The sequence below is a fragment of the Neovison vison genome, chromosome 7, assembly GCF_020171115.1.
Source record: "Neovison vison isolate M4711 chromosome 7, ASM_NN_V1, whole genome shotgun sequence".
In the NCBI taxonomy this organism is placed as follows: Eukaryota; Metazoa; Chordata; class Mammalia; order Carnivora; family Mustelidae; genus Neogale; species Neogale vison.
In genome coordinates, this window is record NC_058097.1 from 168,838,459 (window position 1) to 168,863,273 (window position 24,815).

General features: G+C 37.0%; 1 protein-coding gene across 1 annotated transcript in view; it reads left to right on the forward strand.

The window, feature by feature from the left end:
* ANO5 (anoctamin 5) overlaps positions 1-24,815 on the forward strand; it is a 102,440-nt gene that overhangs the window by 63,992 nt on the left and 13,633 nt on the right. Inside the window, exons 10-18 of the mRNA XM_044258970.1 lie at positions 36-170; positions 521-626; positions 729-789; positions 10,351-10,502; positions 12,641-12,715; positions 14,536-14,758; positions 17,572-17,741; positions 18,387-18,484; positions 23,764-23,894. Of these exons, the coding sequence (XP_044114905.1) occupies positions 36-170; positions 521-626; positions 729-789; positions 10,351-10,502; positions 12,641-12,715; positions 14,536-14,758; positions 17,572-17,741; positions 18,387-18,484; positions 23,764-23,894 (1,151 nt within the window). The remainder of the gene's footprint in view (positions 1-35; positions 171-520; positions 627-728; positions 790-10,350; positions 10,503-12,640; positions 12,716-14,535; positions 14,759-17,571; positions 17,742-18,386; positions 18,485-23,763; positions 23,895-24,815) is intronic.

The following is a 24,815-nucleotide window of genomic DNA, read 5'->3' on the forward strand; positions in this document are numbered from 1 at the left end:
CTAACCTTTGATTTTATTTCTACTCTCTTTCATAGGAATTATTTTGGAGAAAAAATTGCCATGTATTTTGTCTTTCTTGGATTTTACACCGAGATGCTGTCCTTTGCAGCTATAGTTGGCTTAGCGTGTTTCATTTACGGCTTATTATCCATGCATAATAACTCAAACAGGTGAGTGCAGCTGAACTGCCCACACAGAGAGAACACTTTGCTGTTACGCTAACTCAGGCTGTTGCTATGATTACCCTGGCATGTGTTTCAGAATGTTTCCTGATGGCAGGCAGATCATTGATATTTAAAAAAAAATATCCCAGTGTACCAGCTGCCCCTCACCTGGTGCTTTAGGGACAATCTGTTCTAATGATCAGCTCTAAAGGTTCTGTTTCTCAAAACATGACTTGACCTACTACAGAAATTGCTACTTTGTTGCTTCCCTGCCATATGTGAGAAGCTGTATAAAGAGTGGTTCTACCACCTGAAAACACATCACTTTGCAAATAACTTGGCTATTCCCTCTGCAGCTCTGAGATCTGTGACCCTACAATTGGAGGTCAGATTATCATGTGCCCACTCTGTGATCAAGTTTGCGATTATTGGAGACTAAATACCACGTGTTTGGCTTCCAAGGTATGTACGTGCTACAGAACAATGAAAAGACTTGGAATTTCTCTCTTTTTGTGTGGCATTTGATACTAAGTAGACTTTGTGATGTTATTGCCGTTTTTACAGATCTCCCATTTGTTTGATAATGAGTCGACAGTGTTCTTTGCAATATTCATGGGAATTTGGGGTGAGTAAATAGTTACATAAAAAACAACTTTCTCCATGTTATGTATTCTATGGCCCATTTGTATAACATATACAGATGGCATACCTTATACCAAAGACGGTTTTGGACCTTTGTGTCTTTGCCAGCTAGCATCAGTACACTGATGGAGTCTGCATCAGTGGTCTGTAGTCCTTTGTCCTTGGTCCAAAAGGTCTTTATTAATTATCTCTTAATTTCTCTGAGATAATAATTTTTGAAGCTTTGTATATATTCAGCTTACACTGTCTCCCAGGGCTGTGGTAAAAACCCAGTTCAATAACTACTTAATGCAAGAGAGAATACACATGAATATTTGTTGGCTGAAAGCCACTGAATCATGGGCACAAAGTTGAACAAGAATCAACAACTGTTGAGGGCTAATAAAGCCATGTTTGAGTTCAAAGTCCCTGAGTATAATTCTGATTCCAGCTTCCAGTTCCATTTGTTAAAAATCTTCATTAAAGTGGAGTTCCCCTTAATTTTGGAAATGTCCCAGTATCTCATCTTTTTCATTTTCCATGAGAAGAAGAGGTGTCATGAAGTTGTTCCTGCCATCAGTGAGGAAAATATTTTATGTAAGAGTAAGTCAGCAGGAAGAAGCCTAAAGACTTCTAAAACATGTCCCAAATCTCAGGGAATTCTGGGGAGAAATAGACTTCTTTTCTTTCCAACTTAAAAAAAAAAAAGTCTTCAACAATATGTGCATTTAAAAACTGGGCAAGAGAACCAGGGTAGCTTAATCCAGGCAAAAAGACACCAAGACATGGGGATGTGGTGTGAAGCAGAGGGATTTAGCAGAGCTAAATGCAGAGCTTCAATGCTCTGAAGAGAGCAGCCTAGATTTGAAAACCAGAGACCAGAGAAATCTTACCAACAGTCCTCTAGTTACTCAGCTCCATGCGTCTTCATCCGTGTGGCCGCCAAGTCCTTCCTTTGTCGTGACTCGGAATCAGCAGTGCAGGAGAAGTGCACCAATGGCAACAAATACGACAGTTTGCAGTTAAGTTTCCAATGAGCGAGATGGTGCCCCCACAGCCACCTTCTTTTTCATCAGAGATAGAGAAGCAAGCGCATGGGGGACCCACAGGCACTGGAAATATGGTGAAAGGTGCCACCATCCGTTCTTTGGGAGAAGTTTACTCTTGTAGTGAATTGGTTTACCTTTGGTTTTTGAGGATTGTGGTCAAATTCTAGGAAAACAGAACTTTGGGGTTATTTGTTTTAGTACAACCGCTAATAAATAATTGAGCCAAACCAAAGGATGAGTTGGTGGAATAGGTGTGACGATAAAACATCCTAGGTTAAAGGAACAATCCTAGTTCAAGGGGTAGGGACCTGAAGATAATGCTTACTATGCTTTGTACTGGCAGAAAGGAAGTGCTTTTTAAGTTTTTGTTCATAATGAAAATACGTACCCATCATAGAAAATTCAAGTAGTATATAGAAGTAGAGAGAAAATAATGTTAACATTACTAGAAATAGAAACGTTATCTTGGCCATGATTTTTCAGAATCTTCTGCTCCGTGTGTGTGGGTATGTGTGTTCATACAATTTTACATAACTGTTATACACAGTTTTAAATCTACTCATTGTTTAAACAATGAGTGATGAGACTCCTTCCAGAGCAGTGGGTGTGTGTGTGTGTGTGTGTGTGTGTGTATACGTGTATTTATGACTGAATAGAATTGCCTTACATGAACTTATCATATTTTATGTAACCACTTCTCTATTGAGACATTTAGGTCACTTCTTCTCCCCCCCCAAGTTTTATTGAGATATATTTGACATACAATATTGTATCAGTTTAATGTATACAACATGATGATTTCATATATATTTATATATTGTAAAATGATTACCACAGTAAGTTTAACATCTGTCATTTCACTTATTTTTCTTATGATGAGAACATTTAAGGTCCAGTCTTTAACAACTTTTAGTTTTAAATATAATCACCATGCTGTTCATTATATCACAAGGGCTTATTACTCTTCTAATCCAAAATTTGTACCTTTTGACCACTTTCACCCATCCACCCCCAACTCCAGTAACCACCAATCTATATCTGTTCCTACAAGTCTTTTTTTTTTTTAGATTCCACATATAATATAAGTGAGATCATGCAGTATTTGTATTTCTCTGTCTGATTTATGTCATTTAGCAAATCACCCTTAAGGTCCATCCATGTTGTCCCAAATAGCAGGATTTTGTTCTTTTTTATGGCTGAATGTTATTCCATTGTAGATGTATATGCCACATTTTCTTTGCCCGTTCATCATGCATTGATGGTCACAGCTTGTCTCCCTGACTTGGCTATTGTAAGGCATGCCGCAGTAGACAGGGGGATGCAAGTATCGGTTCAAATTTGTGATTTTTCTTTCCTTTGGGTATATACCTAGAAGTAGAATTGCTGGATCATATGGTAGTTGTATTTTTAATTTTTTTGAGGAATCTCCATATTGTTTTCCTAAATGGCTGTCTCAGTTTACATTCCCACCATCAGTGTGCAAGGGGTCCCTCTTCTCTACATCCTTGCCAACACTTGTTACGTCTTGTCTTTCTAATGACAGCCATTCTGACAGGTGTGAAGTGATATCTCATTGTGGTTTTGATTTTCATTTTCCTGACGATGAGTGATGTTGAGACTCTTTTTCGTTACCTGTTGGCTAATTTTCTTTTTTTAAAGAGAGAGAGCCAGCACATATGTACATGTGAGCAGGGTTGGGGGGCAGAGAGAGAAGGAGAGAGGGAATCCTGAACAGGCTCCACACCCAAGGCAGAGCCCAACATGGGGCTTGAGCTCACAATGCTGAGATCATGACCTGATCTGAAATCAAGAGTGAGTCACTGGGTCGCCTGGGTGGTGCAGTTGGTTAAGCGGCTGCCTTCGGCACAGGTCATGATCCCAGCGTCCTGGGATCGAGTCCTGCATCGGGCTCCTTGCTTGGCAGGGAGCCTGCTTCTCCCTCTGCCTCTGCCTGCCACTCTGTCTGCCTGTGCTTGCTCTCGCTTCTCTCTCTATGACAAATAAATAAATAAAATCTTTAAAAAAAAAGAGTGAGTCACTTAACAGACCGAGTTGCCCAGGTGCCCCCCTGTTGACCCTTTCTTTGCCTTTGGAAAAATATCTAATTAGTTTCTGTGTTCATTTTTTGATTGGACTGTTGTTTTGTTTTGTTTTGCTGTTGAGGTGTATCGCTCTCTCTCTCTCTCTCTCTCACTCTCTTTCTCTGTGTATATGATATTAACCCCTTATCAGATATATAATTTGCAAATATTTCCTTTCATTCTGTAGGTTGTCTTTTCATTTTGTTAATTGTTTCCTTTGCTGTGCTTTTTAGTTTGATATAGTCCCACTTGTTTATTTTTGCCTTTGTTGCCTTAGCTTTAATGTCAAATCTAACAAATCATTGCCATGAGCAATGTCAAGGAGCTTACTACCCACGATATTTTCTTCCAGGAGTTTTCTGGTTTCAGGTCTTAATGCTCAATCAGTCTGTAATCTATTTTGAGTTGATTTGGACATACGGTGTAAGATAGGGATTTAATTTTGTTCCTTTGTACCTGAATATCCAGTTTTTACAAAACCATTTATTGAAGTAAAGTTCTTTCCCCTTTGACTCTTCTTGGCTCCTTTGTTAAATATTAGTTGATCATACATGCATGGGTTTATATCTGGGCTATTGATGATGATACATAGGTCTATGTGACTGTTTTTTGCAGGTATTCTATTGTTTTGACTAATATAACTTTGTAATATAAATTATAAAATTTACTTAATTATAAATTAAAACTATAAAATAAAAACTGGGGCGCCTGGGTGGCTCAGTGGGTTAAGCCGCTGCTTTCGGCTCAGGTCATGGTCTCAGGGTCCTGGGATCGAGTCCCGCATCAGGCTCTCTGCTCAGCGGGGAGCCTGCTTCCCTCTCTCTCTCTCTGCCTGCCTCTCCGACTACTTGTGATTTCTCTCTGTCAAATAAATAAATAAATAAAATCAAAATAAAAACTAAATATATAAAAATATAAAATTATAAAATGTAAAATTATACAATTACTGTGGATTTGAAATCAGGCAGTGTGATGGCTACTGCTTAGTTCTTCTTTCTCAAGATTGCTCTGAGTATTCCAGATCTTTTGTGGTTCCATACAAATTTTATTATTTTTTGTTGTATTTCTGTGAAAAATGTCATTGGAATTTTGATAGGGATTGCATTGAATCTGAAGATTGCTTGGGTAATATGGACATTTTTATAATATTAATTCTTATACTCCATAAGTGTAGAATATCTTTCCATTTATTTGTGTATTCTTGGTTTCTTTTATCTGTATCTTATAGTGTTCAGTGTACATATCTCTCACCTCCTGGGTTAAATTTGTTCCTAGATATTTTATTCCTTTTGATGCTATTGGAAATGGGATTTTCTTAATTTATCTTTCTGACAGTATGTGGTTAGTTTATAGAAACAACAAATTTTTGTATATTAATTTTTATCCTCAAACTTTACAGAGTTCCCTTATTATTTTTGGTGGACTTTTTAGACCTCCTATACATAATTTACTGCCATTTGCAAATAGAGAAAGTTTTACTTTTTCCTTTCTAAATTATATGCCATTTTTTCCTTTTTCTTGGCCAATTTCTCTAGCTAGGACTTCAGTACTTTATTGAAAACAAGTGACAAGAATGAGCATACTTTGTCTTATTCCTGATGATAGAGAAAACCTTTTGGCTTTTTATCACTGAGAATGATCTTAGCTTTTGGCTTGTCATATATGGCTCTTACTATGTTGGTAAATTTCCTTCTATTATGTTGTTACATTTCCTCCATACCTGTAATGTTGAGAATTTTTATCATGAATTCTTTTAAATGCCTTTGCTTCATCAGTTGAGATGACTGTAAGATTTATCATTCATTTTATTAATGTAGTATGCCTCATTGATTGATTTGTGCATGGAGAACGATCCTTGTATCCTGGCATAAATTTTACTTAGTCATGGTGTATGATCCTTTTACTGTATTGTTGAATTTTACTTGCTGCTATTTTATTCAGGTGTTTTGCATCTGTGCTCATCAGGGATATTGAGCCATAGTTTTCTTTTCTCGTGATGTCTTTGGCTTTGGTATCAGAGTAATGCTGGCCTTTAAATTGATTCTGAAAGTCTTCCCTCCTATTATATTTTTGGCAAGAGTTTGAGAAAGATTGGCATTAGTTCTTTAAATGGTGAGTAAAATGTATCAGTGAAGTTATATTCTTCTGAACTTGTCTTTGTGGGGAGGTTTTTGATTACTGATTCAAGATTCTTACTAGTCAGTGGTCTGTTCAGATTTTCGATTTCTTCATGATTCAGTCTTAGTAGTTTGTATGTTTATAGGTATTTATGCATTTCTTCTAGTTTGTCCAATTTGATGGCATACATAGTAGTCTTTTGTGACTCTTCGTATTTCCGTGATAGCAGTTGTCCTGTTTCCTCTTTCATTTCTAATTTTATTTATATGAGTCCTCTCCATTTTTTTTCTTGGTAAGTCTAGCTAAAGGTTTGTCTACTTTGTTTATCTTTTGAAGAAGAAAAACAGCTCTTAGTTTCATTGATCTTTTCTATTGTCTGTTTAGTCTCTGTTTCATTCATTTGCACTCTGATCTTTTTTATTTCCTTCTTTCTGCTAACTTTGTGCTTGTTTATTCTTCTTTTTCTAGTTTCTTGCGGTCTAAAGTTAGGTTATTTATGCTGTTATTTATGCAACAGTTCACAGTTAGTATAGTGTAGTACCTGAATTTTGAGTCATGTTGGAGGACTTGTGTTGTGTCACTAACCCATGGAAACTGGAACATGCATACTAGAACCAGGCAAAAGCAAACAATACCCATATTTCTAAATATCTGGAGGAATAATAAGCCACCCCATGCTCGTGGATTGGAAGACTTAACATTATTAATTTTTCCATACTACCCAAAGTGATCTAAATATTCAGTATGATCTCTACCAAAATCCCAATGACATTTTTTACAGAAATGGGAAAAACAACTGAAAAGAATTCATGTGGAATCACAAGACTCCTGAAGTAGGCAGGTTGGTCTTGAGAAAGAACAAAGCTAGAGACATCACACTTCTTGATTTCAAAATTGCAAAGTCTACAGCAATCAAAACAATGTGGCACTGGCATGAAGACAGATACACAGACCAGTAGAACAGACTGCAGTTCAGAAATAAACCCACGCATGTATGGTTCACTGTTCTTCGACAAGAGTTCCAAGAATACACAATAGGGAAGGGATAGTCTCTTCAACAAATGATGTGGAGAAATTGGATATCCACATGCAAAAGAATGAAATTAAATCTTTATCTTACATTATACACAAAAATCATTTCCGAATCAGATAAAATATCAAATGTAAGACCTGAAACTATATAAAGCTCCTAGAAGAACATTTAAGGAAAAACTTCATGACATTGATCTTGGCAAGATTTCCTGTACATAACATCAAAGCCCAGGTAACAGAAGCCAACACCAATCTGGACTACATTGAGCTAAAAAAAAGTTTCTGTGCAGCATAGAAAACAGCATAGTGAAAAGACAACCCATGGAATGGCAGTAAATATTTATGAATCATATCTCTGATAAGGGGCAAATCTCCAGAATACTTAAGGAATTCCTGAAACTCAATAATGGAAAAACCCAGGGCACCTGGTTGGCACAGTTGGTTAGGCATCTGACTCCCTTTTGGCTCAGGTCACGATCTTGCAGTCGTGGAATTGAGCCCTGCTTCAGGCTCTGTGTTTAGTCTGGAGTCTGCTTCAGATTCTTTCTCCCTCTTCCTCTCTCCCTCCCCACTCATGCTGTCTCTCTGTCTCTCTCTCTCTCAAATAAATAAAATAGTTTTAAAAATAGTGAAAAAGCCCTAATAACCTGATTTTAAAATGGGCAAAGGATTCAAATAGATACTCTCCCAAGAATATATACAAATGTCCAATAGGTACATAAAGAAATGCTTAGGATTACTAGTTACCAGGGAAATGCAAATCAAAAATCACAATGAGATGTCAACTCATACCTGTCAGGATGGCTATTACCAAAAAACAAAAGATAAGAGCTGATGAGGATGTAGAGAATTATCATAAATTTTTGTACATTGTTAGTGGGGATGCTAAATAGTGCAGCTGGAGAACAGTATGGAAATTCCTCAGAAAACTAAAAACAGAACTACTATACGTTCTAGCAATACCACTCATGAATAATTTACTCCAGATAATTGAAATCAGGTTCTTGAAGAGATGCTGAGACTCCTGTGTTAATTAAAGCACTATCCACAGTAAGTGAGAAGTAGAAACTACCTAAATATCCATGGACAAATGAATGGGTAAAGAAATTGTGATTGTATATATATATACACATTATGCATAGACATATATACATGTATGTATATATATATATATATATATATATATATATATATAATGTGTTATGTGTATATACATATGTATATATGTGTATATATATACTATTGGTATATATATGTGTATATATACTATTGGTATATACATTTGATATGTTATTCGCCCTTGAAAAGAAGGAAATTCTGAAATACATGACAACATAGATGAATCTTGAAGACATTATGATCTTTGAAATATGCCAGTTACAGACAGAGAAATCCTTCCTGGTCCCATTTACATGAAGTAATCTAAAATGATCACATTTATAGAATCAGAGAGTGGAATGGAGATTGTTGGGGGTTGGTGGAAATGAGGGAAAAGGGGAGTAACTAATCAAAGGGCGTATAGTCTTAGTTATAAGATAAATAATTTCTAGAGAGCTACTGTACAATCTCATGCCTCTAGTCAACAATAAAGTACTATAGACTTAAAATTTGTTAAGAGGGTACAAAGCAGGTTAGCTGTTCTTACAATAAAATAATTTTTTTTTTTTTAAAGGAAGAAAAAGGGCACCTGGGTGGCTCAGTCAGTTAAGTGTCTGATTATTCATCTCAGCTCAGGACTTGATCTCAAGGTTGTAGGTTCAAGTCCCATGTTGGACTCCACACTGGGTAGAGATCCTATTTTTAAAAACTTAAAAATAAAAAAAATTAAAAATTAAAAAATTAAAGAAAATAAAAGTAGTCAGGGAATGAGTCAGATGAAACATTAAAATTTGAATCACAGGTGATAAAATTATATGTTAATATTGATTGTGTTAGTGTTCCATTCTTATATATATACCAGAAAGGCATGCATATGCCCACCAAAAGATATGTACAAGAATATTCACAGCAACAGTATTTGTAATAACAAAAATCCTGGCAATAATCCAAACATCTATGAGTTCAAGAATAAACAAAATTATGGTTTACTTAAACAATAGAACACTCTGCAGCAATGAAAATAAATGAACTTTTACTACACACACCAATATGGATTCAGTTTACAAGAAAAGTTGAACCTAAACAAAACCTAATGCAAAAACTACCTATATTATGTGACCATTTATGAAAAGTTCAAAGACGGGTGAAACTATTCTCTGATGTTAGAAGCTAGGAAACTAGTTATACTTACATCTTAGAAGAGTCATAAGATGTGTTTTTAGGGGTACTGGTCATGTTCTATTTTTTTATATTGATGCTGTTCCATGGGAATGCTTATTTTGTGAAAATTCTTTAAATTTTACAGGTTTGTTTTATGTACTTTTCTGTGAGTATGTTATGATGCAATTGAAAGTTTAACTTTTGTAGCAACATGGACGGGACTGGAAGAGATTCTGCTGAGTGAAATAAGTCAAGCAGAGAGAGTCAATTATCATATGGTTTCACTTATTTGTGGAGCATAACAAATAGCATGGAGGACAAGGGGTGTTAGAGAGGAGAAGGGAGTTGGGGTAAATTGGAAGGGGAGGTGAATCATGAGAGACTATGGACTCTGAAAAACAATCTGAGGGGTTTGAAGTGGCGGGGAGGTGGGAGTTTGGGGTACCAGGTGGTGGGTATTATAGAGGGCACGGATTGCATGGAGCACTGGGTGTGGTGAAAAAATAATGAATACTGTTTTTCTGAAAGTAAATAAATCAATTTAATAAAAAAATTATATGTATATATAAAGAGAGAGAGAGAGAAAGAGAGAGAGAGGTAGACAGGGACAGAGAGACAGAGATTGTGCTATGGGAATGGCTCTCATGTTTTCCTTAAATTTACCTAAGCCTGAAAAACTGGTATAATTGCTTGAATGATTTCAGTGAAAAAAAAATGCAAACAAAATCTAGGCTTTAGCAAAAAGGTAAGTTTAATATTACTTCAGATTATTTGAATGAAGAGAGAATAATGTGCCTGAAATTGTTTATCTTGCATGGACTGCTACGAAATTGACTTGAGTTTTTACATGAATTACATCAGTGTTATCTCATGTTATTAAGCCAACATAGTAGTGACAGAAGAACCACCATTCAACCAACATTTTTTTTTAAGTGGAGAAAAAAAAAAAAACCCAGATTATTTTCTTATGCATTTTATTCTCCATCCCTTGATTACAGCTGTTTTTATGCCTTTCTTTGTCTACAGTCACATTGTTCTTGGAGTTTTGGAAACAGCGACAGGCCAGAATGGAATATGAGTGGGACCTGGTGGACTTTGAAGAGGAACAGCAACAGCTTCAGCTGAGACCGGAGTTTGAAGCAATGTGTAAACACAGGAAGATGAATGCGGTGACTAAGGTGGGTCAGCGCTCTGACCGCCAGCATCTCTCATCTCCCCGCTCTGGGCCACCACACAAATAATAGTGGATGCTTTAATTTGCTTTTAAAATATTTTCCAACAGAGAAATCTTACAAACTTCTTTCCTTGTTTCTTGTACATATTTCAAATCTATACAAAAAAAGTAGATAGAGAAGTATAATGAAACCCAGGATGCACCTGTCACCCAGCTTCAGTGAATACTAATTCACGGATTGTCTTGTTACATTTACACTTGCTCCTCTCTGCCATGGGATGATTGTGTAGCAAATACAAAGCATCATGTCATGATATAACATAGTTTTGTAACAAATGAAATAAAAGGACAGTTTTGTTTTTTTGTTTTTTTTTAAATAAAAGGAAAATGGAAAAGAATGTGTATCCAATGGATTTAGTATATAAATATATATACACATAAATGATACTAAGTTAATACACCAAAATTAAAATAGTATTATTTTAAGATAGTGAACTTATGAGTGATTGTTTTATTAGACCAAATTTTATTCACCTAGTCTCTTTTAATTTATTAGAATGGGAAGATCATTGCACTAGTGTCTGTACGGCAATGTCTAAGTCTGGGGATCCTTCCCTGGCAAATCACCTATATGTTGTCGACTGAGTAATTTGACTTCTTGGTGCTTTTTCTTCATTTTTTTTTGTTTTTTGTTTTTTAATGTGAAAAATACAAGGTACTTTGCCTTCAAAGACCAGACTCGACCGCATATTCTTAGCGTCCCTACCTTTCCATCAACCATAATCACTGTGTGGCCCAAAGCTGTTAAAGGGAGAACAGAATATGTCTCTAACACAATCTCTCTAGCAGAATTTCCCATTCTGTTCAGGACACTATACTTGTTGTATAATACACAAAATTATCTTCACAGTTTAGGCATCCGTGCACTCACTAGGCATCTCTTGACTTCACTGAGACATTACAAAAAAATCCAGTAAGCAAAGGGGAAAAATGCCTCAGACAATATATTAACAACTTGGGTGGCTGTCTGACATTAAGAAAACATATTAAAAAAGACTTGCCATGATAGTGACATGATGTGTATCTATTAATATTTCATGGTATAAAAAGGAAACTAAAAGCAGGCCTAAAATTAGTGCCATAAAAACCAGAGGTCCTGAATGTTTGCATATGAAACCAGCTGAGAAACAGTATGAATGGACTGGCTGTGAATCATCCACTTGAATGGTTTTGAAATCAAGGTTCTGACTTAATTGCAGGGCTTCTTCAGTGGGTCAGTATGGCCAGAGCCCTCACGTTTGAGTCTGTATTGAGAACACATACATGCATGCATGGGCACACACACACATACACACACATGTGCACAAAAAGCATGCGTGCACACACACACATCGGACACACACACGTGCACACATGCACACACATTCAGTAGAGCTTTTGGACAGCTGTTCTGCCTGTCAAGTTCTGTTTGCATTTAGTCTTCCCTGAAAATCCCCCAGGTATAATAATCCTCCCTAAAAATCCTATCCTTTAGATAGAATTACATGATTTAGATTTCTGCTTCTGCTGATGGCTGTTTTTTACTCTATGGCAATTTTGGGGGTGGGGTAAGATTTCACTGCTTCTTGATGTAGCTAAGAATTCAGCTGATATAATGAATATCTTCTGTTAATGGCTTAGAAGAACATCAAGATAGAAAAAAGCCTGGTCCCCTGAACTGTCAGAAGAACACAGTCCTGTAAATATAAAGATGGTGCCCGTTTAATATCATATACAGCAATTATAGAGCAGTGCAGTTTGATTCAATTCAGTTAGAAGCAAGCTGTAGTATCATTAAAGCATGTCCACTTACGCAGCAGCTCTTGGGTTCTGACATCATTTCCTCTCTCCCAGGCCCTGAACACCACTCTTATTCAGCCCTGAGGATACAGCATGTATCCGTCATGGCTCCTATCATGTGTGAACGATCTCACCTGAGAGCCCTGAAGGGAAGGAACCAGGGCTAGAATGTAGCTGCCCATGAGCTGTCATGGACTCGGGGAGGTTTCTACTCTGACTGGGTTTTGTGGTTTTGACTACTGCTTGGTGTCCCAACGTTGAGGGTAGATTTTGAATTTTGCTGTGATTTCTTCAAAATTGCAGGAGATGGAACCGTACATGCCACTGTGGAGTCGTCTCCCATGGTACTTTCTATCAGGAGCTACAGTGACGTTTTGGGTGAGCATGTTTGGGAACCTGCTCTCATCTCTTGATGTGCAGTCTTATTAGGATAACCTCCGTAGTTTCATCTGCCATGGCTGTCGAGCCCCTCTCTCCCCTCCCCATCCCCTGTCTTTTTATTTTGAATAGAGCTCATATATAAACTCAAGGGTGACCCACATGGATGTGCCACAACTGAACCTTGCGAGAAGAGCTCGGGGAGAGACCGGTGCCTCATCTGAGTGCCTGCCCCTCCCCCTCCCCCAGCAACCAGCACATGCAACAGATTCATTTGCAGACTGTTTGGTTTTTGTTTCCTTAAAAAAAAAAAAAAAAAAAAAAAAAAAAAAAAAAAAAGAACCTTTGATTTATCTTTATGTCCACTTAAAATATATACACAAAATGCAAAGAAAAAAAAAGCATATACTCAAAATTTATTTTCTTGCTGAAATAAATAGAAGAAAGTACAACTTCTACTTGAAGAATTTAATTAGCGAGTCCCGTTGTGAGGGAGTCGGGTTTTTTTTCCATGCCTTTTAGCTACCAGATTCCTCCACCACCACAATTTATTTCCCACCCTCCACTTTCCAAATGTGGGTCCTCTCACAGCTGGCCTTGAATTTTAAGGAAAAGAAGCAGTGTTAAACCCATCAGAGCTTAACATGTTGAAGAATAAATAATTAGCAGTTGTTGACTAGAGTTTAACCTTATAGTTCGTATTATCCCATAATTTTTTATCTTTAACATTTCTAGTTAAAGGTATTGGCTTTTCTCTTTTATTTTTTTTAAGCTTTTACTTATGTATTTGATGGACAGAGATCACAAGTAGGCAGAGAGAGACGGAGAAGTGGGCTCTCTGATGCGGGACTCGATCCCAGGACCCTGGGATCATGACCTGAGCTGAAGGCAGAGGCTTTAAACCACTGAGCCACCCAGGCACCCGGTTTTTCTCTTTTAAATGTGTGTTTTCTTAGATGATATAACAGTCACTGAGGAGAAGTGATAGTGTAAATAATACTTCATTAATAATAGAGCAATAATCAAGTCAGGGCACTGCTTGAGAAATAATCTAGAGTGTGGTTCCAGAAAGATTATTCTATCTGTTATTTCTAGCACTCATTCCATTTGATTCAGTCCCTCAACTTTCACAGTCAGGTTTTCCAATCATCAAGGTAAAGGCTTCCCCAGATCTTTGGGTTTTTGCAATATGGGAAGTGCTTAAAATTTATGTAGCATCTATATAAATATCTAAACTACCACGCATATCAGAACACGAATGCAACATTCTGAGGGGAAATGAGATGGGATTTCTAAATGTGTCCTTCTTGGGAAAGTACATGGTCTTCACACTACCTGTTTAACTACAACCTGGGGCAGAGTTTGGCAACGGTCTTCTGTGGAGGGGCCACATGTATTTTAGGCTTTATGGGCCACAGACAGTCTCTCGCATGTAATCATCTTTGTTTTTTCCTATAACCTTAAAAAAGGCAGCAAAAAGCCATTTATAACTCAAAAACCATTCAAGAGTGAGTAAGGCCACAGGCAGGATTTGGCCTTGTGCCTAGTTCTCCAATGCTGGACAGATGATGGATGAGCAATGGCTACTCAACTGTTTTAGACTCACCCAGCTACAAGCACAGGTCTTGTCTTCTCTATAAACCTTTTGCCTTGCCAGTGTTCTTTCCCTGCCATCTATGTGAGAGAGACTGGCTTGGTCGGCTTCCCAAGTCAGAGGGGCTGACCTTAACATAATGAGATGAAGAGAGTAGTATGTTTCAGATGGGTCACATGGCAGAGATAGAGACCAGAGTGACTGATTCCTTGTTTCCCTTTTCCAGATGGCCCTTGTCATCGCCTGTATGGTAGCTGTGATTGTGTACCGCCTGTCAGTGTTTGCTACATTTGCTAGCTTTATGGAAAGTGAAGCATCCTTTAAGCATGTCAAAAGTTTCCTCACTCCCCAGATAACCACATCACTCAGTGGATCCTGCTTGAACTTTATCGTCATCTTGATCTTGAATTTCATTTATGAAAAGATATCTGTATGGATTACAAAAATGGGTAAGTTGGCCAGGTCATCTGTGTGGCACTGAAAAAATATTCTACCAGTGCTATACATCAATTTTGGACCATCCGCTGGGGAGTTCATTTTTTTAAATTAACATATAAGGTATTAGTTGTTTCAAGGGTACAGGACTGTGATTCATCAGTCTTACACAATTTACAGTACTCACTATAGCATATACTCTCCCCAATGTCCATAACCCAGCCACCCTATCCCTCCCCCTGACCCCCCAGCAACCCTCAGTTTGTTTCCTGAGATTAAGATTCTCTTATGATTTATCTCCCTCCCCAGTCCCATTTTGTTTCATTTTTTTCCCCTCCCTGCACACCGTGACCCCCTGCCCTGCCTCTCCAATTCCTCGTATCAGAGATACCATATGATAATTGTCTTTCTCTGATTGACTTATTTCGCTTAGCATAATACCCTCTAGTTCCATTCACATCATTGCAAATGGCAAGACTTCAGGTTTTTTATGGCTGCATAATATTCCATTATATATATGTACCACATCTTCATTATCCATTGATCTGTTGATGGACATCTGGGCTCTTTCCATAGGTTGGCTATTGTGGACATAGCTGCTATAAACATTGGGTGCACGTGCCCCTTCAAATCACTACATTTGTATCTTTGGGATAAATACCCAGTCGTGCAATTGCTGAGTCATAGAGTAGCTCAGTTTACAACTCTTTGAGGAACCTCCATGTTTTTTCCAAAGTGGCTGCATCAGCTTGCATTCCCACCAACAGTGTAGGTTCCCCTTGCTCCTCATCCTCACCAACACCTGTCATTTTTAAAGGCAGTTTTTAAAGGCACCTGCTAAGGCAGTTTTGTTCTATAGGTAGACACATAGACTGGTAATCAGAATACCCTAACAGCCACATTTAGACCCATTATGGTGCAAGCAAGAAAAAGAACTAAAAAGAAGAATTAGGACTCAGTAGATCTTTCAGAGTATTCTTAATCCTCCCTTGATCAGGCTAGTTGAATTTTAAGTAAAAGCCTCACTTTTCTCAAGACACGGATAATTTTTATTTCATGTGTATGGTTTTTGGAAGGGATTTGCTTTTGAAAATCATTGTGGGAAAAACAAAACAATCAGCTCCTCCTGAATATATCTAAAATGTAATACTTTTCTTTTCCGTTGTCATGGGTCTTAGACCCTGGATTATTTTCCTTCATTAATGAACTGATTAATTAATTTTGAGAGAGAGAGAGGAGCATGCACACATGCTGTGGAGGGGGTGTGCAAAGTGAGGAGAGAGAGAATCATAAGCAGGCTCCATGCCCAAGGTGAACCCTACATGGGGCTTGAGATCATGACCCTGATATGACCTGAGCCAAAGTCAAGTCAGACACATCTGACTGAGCCACCCGGGTGCCCCTCTTTTCCTTTTAAATTATTAAAAGTTCTCCTATATCCATGAGGGACAGTAAAGGAGTCACAAAGTGGGAGATTTAGTCAGGGAGAGGGGTGTGGAGCACCCCCGGCAAGTTGGAAGTGAGATCAAGACCTCAGTCCACGCGTCAGCTTCTCCTCTGAGTGCGCAGGTCCCTCCTCCAAGTCCGTATATCATCCCTGCACCCAAAAGTAACCAGGAAGAGCACATTACTCATTCAGCACCAGAGTTTGCGCTAGGAAACAATTTTCATTAAAGGCTATCTTCAGATTTGTAGTTCTCACTCAACTTTTCTTTTTTTTTTTTTTGTTATTAAAAAATAAATCTAGCATATAGCACTAAAAAATCAGAGATTTCAGTGAGAAAAATCACTTAAATACACATTAGAGATTTTGTAAGAATACAAGTAATTTCTCTAAAAAGGAGGAATTCTCTGTGTCTTTAGAATAATATTGTTACCATTTCGGTATCATTGAAACTGTTACCACTTTGGCTAGAACATCTTATGCTGCTGGGAGATCATCAGCTCAGAAAAATATGCTCCCTGACTCTTTCACACCTCCTGATGCTTATCTGTGATGTGAAGGGAATCCAACATTTTTTTGTTTTTGGAATTCACTAAATGTTAGATCATGATCCTGCATTTTATTTTATTTTATTTTATTTTTTTTAAAGATTTTATTTATTTATTTGAGAGAGAGAGAGACAGTGAGAGAGAGCACGAGCGAGGAGAAGGTCAGAGAGCGAAGCAGACTCCCCATGGAGCTGGTAGCCCAATGCGGGACTCGATCCTGGGACTCCAGGATCACGCCCTGAGCCGAAGGCAGTCGTCCAACCAACTGAGCCACCCAGGCGTCCCATGATCCTGCATTTTAAATAAAGGAGAGAGAAAGTGTATTATTACTGCCACCAATTGTATGACATTCTTTTCAAAATTGATATAAGCATTAATTCATAAGAGGAAAACACAGTTTAGTTTGGAAATCACCCTCTGTCCTTGCAGATGTCCTTTACTTTATTTAAACCTGATTGACAACAGACAGAGAGAGAACTGTAATGTTTACAGGATATCATACAGTGTACCAGGGTAAGCATTAGCCTCTCCAGGCTGGTATGGGTTTGAATTCCATATTCTGACTGTGTGACTCCAGGCAAAGTATTTTATCCATCTAAGTATAGTAATAACTGCTTCTTAGGCTTCTCCAGTGATTAGATTAATACAAAGCCTCTTAACAGAAAACTGAGCACAAACTGTTACTTAATATTGGTCTGTTAGGACAAGATTGACTCGTATTTCAACAGGCTCTCAGAATAATATGACTAATAACGTGACTTGTCCCATGCAATACAGAATTGAGGGAGAAACAGGAAAGTGCATAATTTAACCTTGGTGTTTTATTACTTAACAGAAATTCCTCGAACTTATCAGGAATATGAGAGCAGTCTTACCTTGAAAATGTTCCTGTTTCAGTTTGTGAATTTTTACTCGTCCTGCTTCTACGTAGCTTTCTTTAAAGGGAAGTTCGTGGGCTATCCCGGAAAATACACATATTTGTTTCATGCGTGGAGAAGTGAAGAGGTAAGAGTTGTCTTAAGAGGCTTGTGGCTTCAGGAACTCAGTATTAACTAAATACTTGTTGTGTGCCCAGCAGTAACTCGGATTTTTATCAAGATCCCAGAGAAGTGTAAGACACCAGCTCTCTCCACAGAGAGTACTTGTCTTACCATCCTATCGTCTGGTAGACTTCCCAGTTCCTTTTGGGCAAGGAGTTATTTTGTGCCTATTATTTAGGAATAAAATATGAGCTATGGAATGGAATAAGTGAGTTCTCTATTCCTGAAGGCTTCCTGCCAAGGATGAGCGATAGCGTTCCAGAAGTACAGCAGGAAGGCTCCACCATGGGTCATAGAGCTAGACCACATCAATGGTTTCCATACCTGCCTTGCACCCAAATCACATGGAGAAAATAACAACCCTACCCCTGACCCCCAACAGAAAGAGTCAGGATCTTCTAAGAATGAGACCCAGCAATCCAAATGTGATGCAGCTGCCTTGTAACTGGTTAGTTATCCTGCTTGAAACTATTGAACTTAAAATCTGTATCCCTTTAATATCCATTCCCATCAAAATCTTCAGATTCTGATCCTGGGTCTAAGATTTCTTTTGTTGGGAAAAATCCATCTTTCATCGCTCCCTTTTCTTTTTTTCCTTTCTTCTGACTAGTGTGACCCTGGAGGCTGTCTAATAGAATTGACAGCCCAGCTGACCATCATAATGACTGGAAAACAGATCTTCGGAAATATCAAAGAAGCCATTTATCCGTATGTACAACTTACAAGTTTTTCTTGAGTCAGGTAACCATGAGAGATTTCCTCTGGAAGAAGATGGAATTCTGTGATTATCATGGTGTCATTGTCAGCAAATGGTTGAGTCAACAACAAAAACTCACTTTTAATCAATAGTCAGGAATGCATTGAGGTAATATAGGCTGTTAGACATGAATTTTTATTGCTTGAGTGAAATTGAGGAAAAGGTATTATTCCCCTCTCCTATGGAGGTTCCGCTGGGAAATCTGGATGTTTTATCCTCTGTACATTATCCTATATGTTGTCTATTATTTCTCAAGATTACTGAAAGTTAAACTCTATAAAAATATCCATGTGTTGTGCACCTTAGGCACAAAAATTGGTCATGAATTAAGTTTTGGTATATGAAGGTATTGCTTTCTATTCCAAAAGCATGACAATAATAGACACGTTACAAAAAGAGAAAACCAAAATGACAGTTGATCTCAAATAAAAATTGAAAATTTCCATGAATAAAAAGAGAGAGAATCATAAGCCTATCATCTTGCAGGGCTCCTAGTTAGAAAGTGACAGCATCAAGAAGACAGGGCTTGGCTCATGTAACAGTACTTGAGGTTAGGAATTGGGTTTATTCTCACCTCTTCATGAAAGACAGTTGAAAAGAATTTTCTCCTCTGCTTCCACCTCTCCCCACAGTTCAGTAGTTCTCCTGGGGTTCTATTTCATGTGCTGACAAAGGAAGAACATGATGTATCTCTACAAAGAGTATTTGATAAACCACATCCAATTCCATAGAGAAATAACTCTAAACTATTATCTTAGTCCTAACTCTAGATTGAGATCCTGGAGGGCAGAATGGGGATAACTTCTAAACCAAACACAAGAGGGAGAGTAAATCTTCACAGAGGAAAAGAGACACTCAGGGAGATAAAAGAAAAAAGAAGCAAGTAGAATTAAGCCTACAAACCAAAGTTCTAAAACTGCTGATGAGATTTTGCGCTACAAAGGCTGCCAGCAAAATCGGTTTTTAGAAAGTGAACTTAACTCTAGCTAGAAGATTCTGGCAAAGCCTAAAAACATAAAAGGAGGTAATACTGTTATTTTAAAGGGTCAGGAAATAATTTAATTAAAAACATATAAATGAAACAAGAACAAATTAATATAAAAAAGAACCCATTCTACATAAATGAAACATGTTACTTTAAATAAACAGTGGAGTAGATGACATTGATTGCAGATTAGACACAACTGAAGAATGAATTAATGAATTGGAAAATAGTACTGAGAAATTCCCACATTGTACAATACAACAGAGTGACAATGAGATTTAAAAAATTGAAGTGACAGGAAGCTATATTACATAAAAAGGCTTCCATGCTAACTTACTAGTTGTTCCAGAAAAAGAGAATTGAGTAATGTTGGAGGAAAAAATTCTCTCACCAATTCTTTCTTACCAATTCTCTGAATTAGTAGTTGCTGAAAATTTTCCAGAAATGAGTAAAAATGTGAGTTTTTTTCTTTGTTTTTCCAGTTCCATCTGTGCCCATCTTTTTGATATTGTCTGAAAAATCGGGGGGTTCTGTGCCCTTTCTCTTTCAGTTTGGATATAAGCAGCATGTAAATGTTCATTTTAATGTACATTTACTATAGTACTTAATGTTGTCTTTTAAATTTTACAAATTTGGAAGGTACAAATGATGTCTCATTTTGGTCTTACTTTGCATGCACTAATAACATGAATGAGCAGTTTTAGCTACTGTGTTTCCTCTTCAATGAAACACTTGTTGGTGTTGTTTAACCATTTTTCTACCGATTTATCCTTTTCTAATTGATCTGTAGGAATACTTTATTACTTCTGGTGACAGTGCTTTTGTTTGGGATTTGGTCATATGTGTTACATTTATTTTATCCGAACACAAGTATTGTCCCTTTATTTTTTTTCAACCCCAGCACTATTAAAATTTGAGCCAAATAATTCTTTGTTGTAGGGAGCTGTCCACTGCATTGTAAGAGGTTTAGCAGCATGCTTGGACTTTAGACAGACTAGATGCTAGTAGCCCAGCCTCTCCCCAGTTGTGGCAACCAAAAATGTCTCTGACATTGCAGTGTACCCTTGTGCCCTTGTGTGTGTACTCTCTGCAGAACCTCTAGTATAGATGGATAAAAGAATATACTTTTAATACAGTAGAATTTACCAATCTTTTCTTTTATGGGTTAACATTTTTCACGTCTTATTTAATAAATCATTCCCTACCCCAAGATCAAAAAGATATTTTCATATACTTCTAAATTTTTAACATTTTAACATTATTGTCTTTATCTTTTAAGGTTTGAATATACACGGAAAAGATTTTTGTGTTTGATCTGAAGTTCAAATTTAATTTCTTTCTCACGTACATATTAATATATGTAATTGTTGTGTTTACCATTTATTGAGAAGTTCCTCCTCCCCTCTCTCCATGATCTACAATATTACCTTATGCCATATAGCAAGTGCAAGGCTAGTACTAGGTTTCCATTCTGTTACAGGATTTGTCTATCCTTGTACCAATACTATACTCTCTTAATTAATATAGCTTTATAGTAAGTCTTGATCTCTGGTGGGTCAAGTCTTACCAACTTATTCTTTATCTATAGAAATATATTGGCTATCTTTTGTCTTTTGTCTTTCTGTACAGATTTTAGAAACAGCTTGCCAGACCTCATATGGAAAAATATTTGATGTTTTTATTGAAATTACATTTCATTTTTTCTATAAAACAACTGGCATTTTCATAATACCAAGTCTTTTTATTTCATGAATGTTTATTTTGGACTTCAGTGACTGTAAAGAGATTTAAACTTAGGTATATAGGTCTTACAGATCTTTTGTCAAATCCATCTAAAAGTACTTTCAATTTTAGTTGCTGCTGTAAATGGTATCTTTTAAAAAATTATGTTTTCTTGTTTTATGGGTATATAGGAATAAAATATGTAGATAAACTCCATTTTTTAAAATAATTCTTATCGAACTTTGTTTGGGTTTTTTAAGCAGGCATTTCATTCACATTACTGTTCATACTCTGAATCAGAGATTTCTTCTTCTCATTTCCAATTCTTTTGCCTTTTTCTTTTCATCTTGCTGTGCTAAGATCTCCTATAGAGTCTTTTTTTTTTTGTTTTTGCAGAAAATTTTTTATTAAATTGACCATGAGTTCATAACATTTGCTTGGTATAGTGCTACTTATTCAAGTAAGATGACTTTTTAAATTTTAATTTATGTAGTTAACATACAGTGTTGTATTCAATTCAGGTGTACAATATAGTCATTCCATAATTCCATATATTACTCAGTGCTCATCAAGATAAGTGTACTCTTAATTCCCTTCACCTATTTCACCTTTTCCTTCACCCACCTCCTCTCTGGTAACCATTTGTTTGTTCTCTGCAGGTAAGAGTCTGGTTTTTTATTTGTCCCTCTCTTTTTTTCCCCCTTTGTTTGTTTTGTTTCTTAAATTCATTATATGAGTGATATCCTATGGTACTTGTCTTTCGCAGACTTGTTTTGCTTAGCATTATGCTCTCTAGATCCATTGTTGTAAATGGCAAGATTTCGTATTCTTTTTTATGGCTGAATAATATTCCATGGTGTGTATGTGTGTGTGTGTGTGTGTGTGCACACATATCACATCATTTTTTTAAAAGATTTATTTATTTATTTTAGACAGAAAGAGAAAATAAATTGGGGGGAAGGAAGAAGAGAGGGGGAGAGAATCTCAAGCAGGCTTCTTATGAATGTGGAGCCAATGAGGGGCTCAGTCCCACAACCCTGAGATAAAATCAAGATTCGGACACTCAGCCAACTGAGCCACGTAGGTGCCCTACCACATCTTCTTCATCCATTCAATTATTTATCAGGGGACACTTTGGCTGCTTCCATAATTTGGCTATTGTAAATAATGCTGCAATAAACATAGGGGTGCTTGTATCCCTTTGAATTAGTGTTTTTGTATTCTTTGGGAAAATACCCAGTAGTGCATTTACTGTATCATAGGGTAGTTCCATTTTTACATTTTGAGGAACCTCCATACTGTCTTCCACGATGGTTGAACCAGTTTGTATTCCCACCAACAGTGTAAGAGGGTTCCCTTTTCTCCACATCATTGCCAAAACTTATTGTTTCTTATGTTTTTGATGTTAACCATTCTGATGGATACAAGGTGATAGCTCATTGTGGTTTTGATTTGCATTTCCCTGATGATGAGAGGTGTTGAACATCTTTTTATGTGTCCGTTGGCCATCTATCTGTCTTCTTTGGAGAAATGGCTGTTCATGTTGACATTTTTAAATTGGAATATTTGTTTTTTGGGTGGTGAGTTGTATCGGTTCTTTATATATTTTGGATATTAATCAATTGGATATGGTATTTTCTACTTACTAGGTTGTCTTTTAGTTTGTTAGTTGTTTCCTTTGCTGTGTCTAATAGATTCTTGAATAAGAAGTCTTACTCTGTTCTTGATTCTAAAGGGAATGCTTTTAGGTTTTTCCTGTTCAGAATGATATTTGCCCCAGGATTTTGGCAGATGTTTTTTATTATATTGAGGTAATTTCCTTCTTTTTCTGCTTTTCTGTCATCAATAGGTTTTACTAGGTGCTCAAAATATATCAAATGCATTTTTCTTATTAGTCAACATAATTTTGTATTTTTCTGCTTAAATCTGTTAATGTCATTTATTACATTGATTGCTTTTCTAATAAAAAAAAAACCCTTTATGTTCCTAAAGTGTTCCAACATTCTGTTCCTAAAGTGTTCCAACATTACCATGATACATTATTTTTCAAATACTATGGAATTTAGTTAGGTAATATTTTGCTTAGGGTTATTGCATTTATTTTCATATGTTTGATAGGCCTCTATGTTTCCTTTGTTATATATTTTCTCTTGTAACCAATTTCTCACTTCTTGAGCATCCTTCTGAGTATCATGAAAACTTAAAGGTTAGTAAAATAAATGGAACAAAAGTGGTCCTATGGTGACCCTCTCTTCCATATGCTCTTTAACAGAACTATTTCTGAGTAAATGTATTTCCATGGGGAGAGTCAGGGTAGTCTTATTTTCTTAACACACCAATAAAGAGCTTTGACCTCAAACACTAGATTCTTAATTTAACTTTAGCTGTAGTTATACTCTCTTTGCTCTGTGATCTTAAGTTACTTAACCCGTCTCACCACCAATTTCTAGATCTAACACCCTCGTTTTCTGACCACTTTCTTTTAAATTCTAATCATGCATTTACTTTTATCACTTCCAATAGTATGGTTCTGAATTGGTGGAGACGTCGAAAAGCTCGGACCAACTCTGAAAAGCTATACAGTCGATGGGAGCAGGATCATGACCTCGAAACTTTTGGATCTCTTGGGCTCTTCTATGAGTACTTAGAAACAGGTAAGTTTTAACCACTGTCTTGAAACATAGTCAGTCTGAGTGAAGTAATTTTTTTCTTTTTTTTTTTAGCTCTTAATGTTTCTTCCTGCCTTGTACCTAGTAGGTGTCTAATAAACTGTTGGAATGTGGATAAAAAGACAGGTGGATGGTTGTATTCCTTACTAGGTAGAATGCAGAATGAAGCTGAGTTTTCAAAGCACCCGTGTTAGAGATATATTTCCTGTCAATTGAATGTTAAGATTGTTGAACCAAATAAAGGAAGTATCACTTTTTTTAAACTCGTCTCTCAGATTAGCTTGTATAGTTCCCCTGTTTGCCTCACTTACAGCCCAGAGAATGAATTAAGTTGATAGACATTTCCAGAGTCTAACATACATTTAGAGTAAGTCCTTTATTTCAGGCTGAAAAGAAGATGGCTAAAAACAGTTGTGTGGGGGAGTTCACGTTGAACACAAGAAATGCATAAAAAAATGCTAAGGATTGAACAGAGAAGAGATTTTTGAGGTGAAATTTTAGGAGGGATGATGATGGAGACTTCTCTTAAAGTCTACATAAATGTTTCCTCTGAAGTTACTTCTCTGCTTCTGTGATGAAATTAAGGAGAACAGTTTGCTTTACTTCAGACTCTTAAGGCCCGGGGCACCTGGGTGGCTCAGTGGGTTAAGCCGCTGCCTTCAGCTCGGGTCATGATCCCAGGGTCCTGGGATCGAGTCCCGCATCGGACTTTCTGCTTGGCAGGGAGCCTGCTTCCCTCTCTCTCTCTCTCTCTGCCTCTCTACCTACTTGTGATCTCTGTCAAATAAATTTAAAAAAAAAAAAAAAAAAAGACTCTTAAGGCCCATGAAAGCATGGTGGAATGAAAAAGTGACCTGAAATTGCTACTGGTTTCTCCACTGTGATAGATACATGAGATACCTGAAA